Genomic DNA, 8385 nt, shown 5'->3' on the forward strand with positions numbered 1-8385 from the left:
TGTGATGATAACCACTTTTATGCTTTTAGGAGATCCGAACCCAGAGAGGCCTGCAACAAAAGAAACCAACCAAACTCAGCCTGAGGTGTGTTTACGATTTGAAATAGGACCGAGTGCTGCAGTGCATTCACCCCTGTCTGTCCAAAATGGATTTTTCCACATGGTGATTCAGAACTACCATAAAGAACTGCTGATATCCTCTCTTACTAGCCTTGGGCCCTTCCTTGAGGATGAGGTGATTCCTGAAGTCATTCCCCTGAAGATTGAAATTATGGATGCCAAGTTCACACTGAAGGCAAGTATTTGTGCTGTTATTTTAAAAAGCCCCAAACAATAAAATCATAAATACAACACACACCACAATTATCTCTGTTAAAACAACCAAATATAATAAAATGACCCTCTGGCTAGAAGCAGACCATAAAAACATCTAACCCCCCCCCCAAGCCCTTTAGTTAAAAGCCTGGGTAGTAAAGAGAAATGTTTTGGCCTGGCACTTACAGGACAATAAAGTAGCCTCAAGGGGAGGGCATTCCAAAGGTGAGGCACCACCAACAAAATGCTTGTCAGCATCTGTCTTACTACTATAGGTGGTGGCACAGAGAGCAGGGCTTCGGAAGAAGAACTAAACTGGTGGGCTGTAGAGTACAATTGGATCCAGACTTCTGTTTTCACAATTGTTTCCTGTTTAAAGGCATGGAATGTAGGAGCACTGGCAACAGTTAATGTAAGAATTTGGGAAAGAGAACTTTTCTGTAGCCAAGCTAATATTCTTTGTCTTGCAGGATGATAGTCCTCGAGTATATCCTACTTCTCCTGGTCCTGTCCCTATAATTCTTGCAGCAGATCACCTTGTTGTTCAGTGTAATGATGATGGAGTGTTCTGTATAACAGGTAAGTACCATAGAACATTCCATGTCAGTAGCCCTGGCTGGAGTTAAAATAGCTAAAAACCTCTAGACTCTGTTATCCTTTTTTTTTGCATTAATATGACATAAGTTAAGCATTAGATGGTAGATAAAGGAGAGTAGGTCATAGGCACTTTGGATACAGCTGTCCAGCTATTCCCTTCCCTTAGATATCCAGTCTGAGTGAATACTCTAAAAGGACCTCCATGGTATAAGTGTCATCATACATATGATTTCTACATTACTTTCCAGCTGCAAAGAGGGAAGAATCATTGGTGCAGAAAAGTCCCAAGAAACAACGGATTCCAGTAGAGAAAATCTCTATACTTTCAGCAGCTGTAGATGATGAACTACAGGTATGCCATAGTTATTAATTATGAGGTGCTAAGAGTAATTGACTGAGACACTGTTGTTACACTCCATCTGTCTCCTCTCAAGCATGGAGGTAACTGACAGCATGGTACTTTGGTGCAGTGGTCAAGAGCATGGACTCTAATCTGGGAGAACCAGGTTTGATTCCCCACTCCTCCACATGCAGCTGCTGGTGTGACCTTGGGACAGTCACAGGTTCTTTCAGAGCTGTTCTCTCAAGAACACTCCTCAAAAGAGTTCTCTCAGCCCCACCTACTTCATAGGGTGTCTGTTGTAGAGAGGGGAAGGGAAAAGAGATTGTAAGCCACTCTGAGACTCCGAGTGAAGGGCGGGGTGTAAATCCAATCTTCTTCTTCATCATCATCCTATTCTTTGAGGTGCAGTGTTAGATCTCCTCTGTAACCAGACCAGAGAAATACATTTCAGTCTACCATTCTAAATGATACTACATTCTAATATTCTTTCTATTACATTACAATCACTATTCCAATCTACTATTCCAAATAAGAAATACACTAAAATAAAGAGGATGTATAGCCATTCTCCCCCCCAATTTTTTTTATTAAAGAAAAAAATAATATAAACATAATCCAGTAATAAATTGCTTATAACCAAGTAATACACATCTACATATAGGAACTTTAACAATAACAATAAAATGTACACAATATTTGTTGTATTTCTTACTTTTAACATCATATCATACTTAAAATATCAGTTACTGTTGGGATTTCGTCTTGTGAATTTAGATACTCTAAAATAGGAAACCACACTGAAAATGTATAGCCATTCTTGGTGGAATAATGGGATGTAATATCATTTAGAATGGTAGATTGAAATGTATTTCTCTGATCTGGTTACAGAGATCTAACACTATACCTCAAAGAATAGGATGCTGTTAGTTACCTCCATGCTTGAGAGGAGACAGATGGAGGGCAACAGCAGGATCTGAGACAGTTACTCTTAGCATCCCACAGTGAAGAAGGATACAAGTACACATCAGTCTCCAATTCTGACATATTTATTTGCCTCACTGTTCCCCCCCCCCCCCAAGAATTGAATCTAAACACATGGTGACCATATAAACTTAGCTTGTTACTTCTGTTTGGTTCTCATATCTGTTAAAACATCATTACGTTGTAGGCTAATTTGCTGTTCACCCTCTACCTATATGTACGGACTGATAACTTCCATTTCAGTGTGCCTGAGGAAGTGTGAATGCAACACAGCTACCCACCTGAATCTAATTTCTTCTATTTCTACTAAAGTTCCTCAAGGACTTATCTTAGCACTCATCTTTGACTTTCTTTCTGAAAAGCATGCTTATCTTGCTAGTGCTTCTTATCTCAGCCTTGGTCTACACATGCCAGCACAGTGAGGGGAATGAATAGTTTTTCCGGGTGACGTGCATGCGGTGCGTGCGTGCACACACAACATGCCGGCCGGGAGCCCCCCGCTCCCGGTGAAGATACACTTGGCAACCCTACAAAGGTGCCACTGGACTCAAACTTTGTTCTACTGCCAGTGCATGTTGTATATATAATGTCTAATATTCCAGATTGCACCTTACATTTTGCCAAATAACATTTGTCTTTTGCAGCTAAAAGAAGTGCCAGCTTTGGCAAGAGAGCTACAGGTTACCAAAAATGCCCTAGCAGAAGCTAATTTGGACAAGGCGCGTCTACTACAGGAAATTAGGAAATATGATCCCCTCTTCCAACTTTGACAGCAGTGACCTGGGCTACAGATGCTCAGGGCAACCAGAGATCAACACCAGCATCAAAAAATTTTACTCGTTACAAAATGCCTAACTAGGGCAACATCAGACCAGAGTAACTGCCTTGAGGAAGAGAAACAATATGCCATTATGAGAGATGGGACTCTGGGACAACAAGAAAGCAAATGAGAGTAGACAAGCCAGAAAGCTGGTTTTACAGCCATATACCTGTCAAGGTAGTACAAAGCAGTGTTAAATTTTAAAATAGCCAAGCCAAACAAGGAACATTTCAGTTTCTCCTTTGTTCAAGTCATCTTGAAGTGGTGCTGACAAACTACTAATATTTCTGACCATAATTCTGCTTCCTCCTTCATTGCTGCCAGAGGTTGCTGGTGGTGTTGGGGATATCCTTGCTGTACATCAAAGCAATAAGGTCAGACTACCTGCTTGAAGCCTTGTGTGCCACTGAAAATAAATTCCTTGGCACTTTGGTGCAGGATCATGAGCTTGAAATCGTAGTACAATGCAGATGAGAGGCAATCCTAGCATAGGAAAGAGGTGGCAGGGAAACAGTCATCATGTATTTGAGAGTGGAAAAGAGACTTTGGGTGGCCTGTTTCACTTTAAGCTGTTTCCCAGTGCTTTGTTACTTGAGTTTTGGAGACACACCAGTGTGTAGATGCTATCCACTCCCTCCATTATTGCCTCATTTCAGTACAATGACCTGCACTGCCTATTAGAGGATCTCCTGTCCACCCCCACTCTCTGCATTACAATACACAGGTAACCTTGAGTTTCTTATCTCCTTAAATGAGAGGAGTGGGGTGACACACAGGAACTGAATTATGCACATCCCCTCTGGGTCAAGCACCTTGGAGATTTATTTGTTAAATGATGAGCTGTAAACAACATTCTGCAATTTTTAGTAATCCAGATTAATTGTGTCAGAAACTCTTTTGTACTCTAAAACTGAATACTCAAGCTTCTTTTTGTTGCTTTGATTTACGTAGCTAATTGCACAATTCTATAAAATGTATGACACAGCAGTTGTGTAAAGAAATGCTGGGTCACTGTTCGTTTTCTTTGGTCCTTTCATTAAACTATCAATCCCAGAGAGGATTTTTTTCACAAAACAATTTCAACAGACAGGATATGAGGAAATCCACACAGAGGAAATTAGTAATGGCCAGGAGAAAAGAAAATGTTCATAAAAATATTCCACAGATTCCTTAGCCCTTAATGCAATCCTGTGAATTAGGACAAGACAATTGGGGACCTGCAAGAAACATGCAGGAGCATCTGTCCCATCTCTGATTCTTCCACTCTCTCACACTCTTCCTACTTCTCTCGAACTTTCTCCTTCCTGCCACCCCTTTTCTTACGTACACTCTCTCTCCATGCCTGTCACTTCCTTTCTGCCACCACCTATCACTCTTTCTGCCCCACCACTCTCCCAGCGTCCCACCTTTTTCCTCCCCCCCTCCACAGCAGCGGCAGCAGCTGCTCTCCAGGAATCACAACGGATTGCCCAAATGCAGAGATCAGTTCCTCTTAGGGTTGCCAGCTCCATGTTGGGAAATTCCTGGAGCCTTGGGAGGATGAGGTTTAAGCTTGGAAGTGACCTCAGCAGGGTATCGTACCACAAACTCCACCCTTCAAAGCAGCCATTTTCTCCAGGGGAATTGATCTCTGTAATCTGGACTTCCAGATCTCCAGCCTTCACCTGGAGGTTGGCAACATTAGTTCCCCTGGAGGAAATGACTGCTTTGAGGGGTGGAGTCTATGGCATTAGATCTGTCAGGCTTCATCCCTCAAATATCCAAGAATTTCCCAACATGGAGTTGGCATCCCTATCTCCTTCCCACCCAATAGCCAAACCTACCTTTATCTGCCCCCGTCTTCAGCGTTCCATATCTCCTTTCCCCCTGCAGCTTCTACTGAGGACAACTGTGGTCTTTCTCCACAGTGGGGACTAAAGCAGTCTACATTATTCTCTCCTTCTTTTTATCGACACAACAACCCTATGAGGTTGGTCAGGCTGAAAGTATGTGACTGGTCCAAGATCACCCAGTGAGCTTCTACAGCAAGATGGGGATCTAAACCTGGGCCTCGCAAACTGTACTCTGAAGCTCTTACCATTATACTACACTACCTTTCATAGGGTGGCTGCTGTTGAACAGTAGCAAGCAGCCAGGCCTAGTTGAATCATGCAAATCAGGTGGTTTCAAGTCACCCAGAGGGTGTTGCTAGGCCTAGGCTTGTCAGTCTCCAGGTGGGACCTGGAGATCCTCCAGAATTACAACTGAACCCCAGACAACAGAGATCTGTCCCCCTGGAGAAAATGGGTGGACTCTCCGGCATTATATCCAGCTGAGGCCTCTCTGCTCCCAAACTCTGCACTCCTTAGCACTCCTCAGTCTTCAATAGAATCTTCAGAAATTTCCCAACCTGGAGCAGGCAGTTCTGGTCCCAGGCTGGGCTCCAAACTCCCTGCTTATTTAACCATTCATACTGCAGGAGGAATCTTCCCAAATCCAAGTTCCAGTTCTTCTTTTTGCTTCCTCCCCTCTCTGGCTATCAGCCAGTATCTTTCACTGTCACCATTGTGGGGCCTGGAGGGCATCCCTGCGGCAGTCATTTCAAAAGGTATTTGGGGGGGGGGGGGATTCAACCCTCCCCGAGGTTGGGTTTTTTGTTTTTTGTTTTACTTTTTGGATTTTTCTGCAACTTTCTGGATTTTTCTGCAGTTCCACAGAGTCCGCTGAGTCTGGGGAGAGTAAACCACCTATCTGCAAAAATAAATATCCACACGCAGAGGGAACTGTTGAAAATTAGATAGATTATTCCTTCCCTAACCTTGTATCCATAAGGAACATAAAAGACACTATGAAGAAAAGGATGTGAAAAAAGCTGGTAAACCTTCCTATCAGGCAGTGCAAATTTAACTGCTGCACATGGAATATTGTGTGCAGTTCTGGAGGCCTCGCTTTAAAAGGGATGTGGACAGAATGGAGCAGGTGCAGAGGAGAGTGATGAGGATGATTGAGGGCCTGGAGACCAAGTCCTACGAGGAAAGGCTGAGGGACTTGGGAATGTCTTATCTGGAGAAGAGGAAGTTGAGGGGGAACATGATTGCTCTCTTTAAGTATTTGAAGGGCTGTCAGAGGAGGTCAGGGAGCTGTTCCTGTTGGTGGCAGAGGATAGGACTCACAATAATGGGTTTAAATTAAGGGCGGGAAGGAAAAACTTTTTTTCTATAAGAGTTGTGAAACAATGGAATCACCTGCCTGGGGAGGTGGTGAGCTCCCCCTCGCTGGTGGTCTTTAAGCAGCTGCTGGACAAACACTTGTCAGGGATGCTCTAGGCTGATCCCGCATTGAGCGGGGGTGGGTGGGTGGGTGGGTTTGGACTGGATGGCTCCTTCCAAGTCTGTGATTCTTTGAAATACAACCCAGTACTGCAGTCTGCTAAAAGGCCATCCTTGACAGTAATACAAGTCTCTGCTGGTGTTTATCACATTTCTAACTTCATTGGGGTTCACTTTTCCCAAATGTGTGTTGTATTTATTTCAGATCACTAATTCAATATTTTGTGGATACAAAGCAAATTGACAAAAAACACATTTACTCCATTGTGGCAGGAAAAAAAGGAGCTGGCAAACGTCCCCTACCCTTGGTGCAACTGAGTTTACCCAAAAGCTGGAGATACTTGACTGCTGTCTGGATTGCAATAGTGCCTCCCAATTAAAAAGAGATAGTAGCTATAATTACAGGCCTAATTTTATTATTACAGAGTTTTTAAATATTGTTGACTTAAATTGGAGAGATCAGAACCATGTGTAATTTAGGTATACTTGAAAGCTGACTCCTTAGGTTGATACATGTTGGTCTAAAGGATCAGGGGGACTTCTAACCTTTTTTAAAAAAACCCTGCAAGCACCTTTAGAAAGAAGGTATATACTATTGTGCTTATTGGATTAGACATACTGCATAATGTGTTGGTTATTCCCAAGAGTAAACTGAATGTGCATGACTATGCAGTTGTTATATAATGTTCCTTCAAAATCAAAGAGGTTGTTGAATGATATGTTGTTCATAAAATGATGAAACATGGTGGTGATAATTATTACAGGTTTAAATGATCAGTCTATCAGTGAACCGCCAGCAGTATATTTCTCCTTGTTAAAATGGTTTGTTGCTGAAGGGCAATGCTGTGGAATGCAGTTGACTGTTTCTTACATCTGCTTGTCCGTTATCATCTAACTCCTTTGGAGCAGTCACTGTGACCTTTGGTATGTGAAACAGTGTGTTCTGAAGGGAGAAAAAGGATCTCTTTAGCTGCCTCGCAATTTCTTAGCCCTTGAGGCTAGTCCAGGCACTTTGAACTAACAAATGTTTTGCAATTGTGCTGTGATGTCACTTGCATTAATTTAGAATAATTCATTTTTGCACAGAAGGCTTTATGTGTTGTGATTTCTGCTTATTTATCTGCTGCTGTCACTTAGGTCCCCCTCTCCCTTCAGCTGCATCTTCCTCAAACCCAACCCTACTGCTTGCGAGAACATATATGGAATCATTCTCCATATTGGAAAATGCTCCTCTTTAAGGCAGTAACAGAAAATCAAAAGAATAATGTGTTTCGCAGTTGGCTCTTGTGTGAAGAATGAGCCTCACCTCATGAATAGAACTGTTTCTAAAAACTGGAAACTTTTCCTTATGGGGCTGACAAGTGCAGCTGCTATTAAGAAATGGTACTAAGAATGCATCACTGACTTCATTCTTGTGTGGAATCAGGCTTTCTGTGAACTTGGCAAACTACTAGCTAGTTTTAGGTATACCACACAATGACACATCTTTTTCCTAAACATAACCGATATTTCACTTTAATTAAATAAGCCTGGATAGGTTCCTTTTTTAGTTGTTGAAATGAGGCAAGACGGTCTTAGCCCTATAGTTCAGTCATATTTGATACAGGTCTGCTTATTTCTGTTCACTTTTCTTGAATGCTGAAACTTTTTTCACTTACAAATTGCAGCATCTTACAGGCATATGAACTACACCCGTGCCTCATACTTTCAGTCTCTGCATTCTTCTGTCCATTATAAGCCTAAAATGCTGAACTGAGTTTGACTAAGAAGGCAAAATGTAGAGGAGATACAGTGGGAACAGAAGGGATAAGTGGCTTCTTTGGTCTTACTGACCTACAGCCCTGAGGCCCTGCTTATCAGGGTTACTGTTGTGGCTGCTGTTCAGATGCTTCCTTTTTCACTGCTCTGCTTGATGTAAAAAAGGCAAAATTATTCACTGTTTTACCTTTGCAACTGGTATACCAAGAAGACAGCTCCTATTTCTCATACGATTCTCTGATTTCTTGTGGTTTTTATAACCA

At 42.3% G+C, this 8385-nt stretch overlaps 2 protein-coding genes across 2 annotated transcripts in view; one reads left to right on the forward strand and one right to left on the reverse strand.

The window, feature by feature from the left end:
• UHRF1BP1 (UHRF1 binding protein 1) overlaps nucleotides 1-3908 on the forward strand; it is an 83029-nt gene extending 79121 nt beyond the window's left edge. Inside the window, 4 exon segments of the mRNA XM_015423971.1 lie at nucleotides 30-295; nucleotides 786-894; nucleotides 1161-1264; nucleotides 2881-3908. Coding sequence (XP_015279457.1) covers nucleotides 30-295; nucleotides 786-894; nucleotides 1161-1264; nucleotides 2881-3006 — 605 coding nt within the window. The 3' untranslated portion in view covers nucleotides 3007-3908.
• The window catches only part of TAF11 (TATA-box binding protein associated factor 11), a 13989-nt gene continuing 7211 nt past the window's right edge, over nucleotides 1608-8385 (reverse strand). Inside the window, exon 6 of the mRNA XM_015423970.1 lies at nucleotides 1608-1676. The gene's annotated coding sequence lies outside the window, so the exon portion shown is untranslated. The remainder of the gene's footprint in view (nucleotides 1677-8385) is intronic.

Source organism: Gekko japonicus, unplaced genomic scaffold (assembly GCF_001447785.1).
Source record: "Gekko japonicus isolate JY-2015 unplaced genomic scaffold, Gekko_japonicus_V1.1 scaffold370, whole genome shotgun sequence".
Lineage (NCBI taxonomy): Eukaryota > Metazoa > Chordata > Lepidosauria > Squamata > Gekkonidae > Gekko > Gekko japonicus.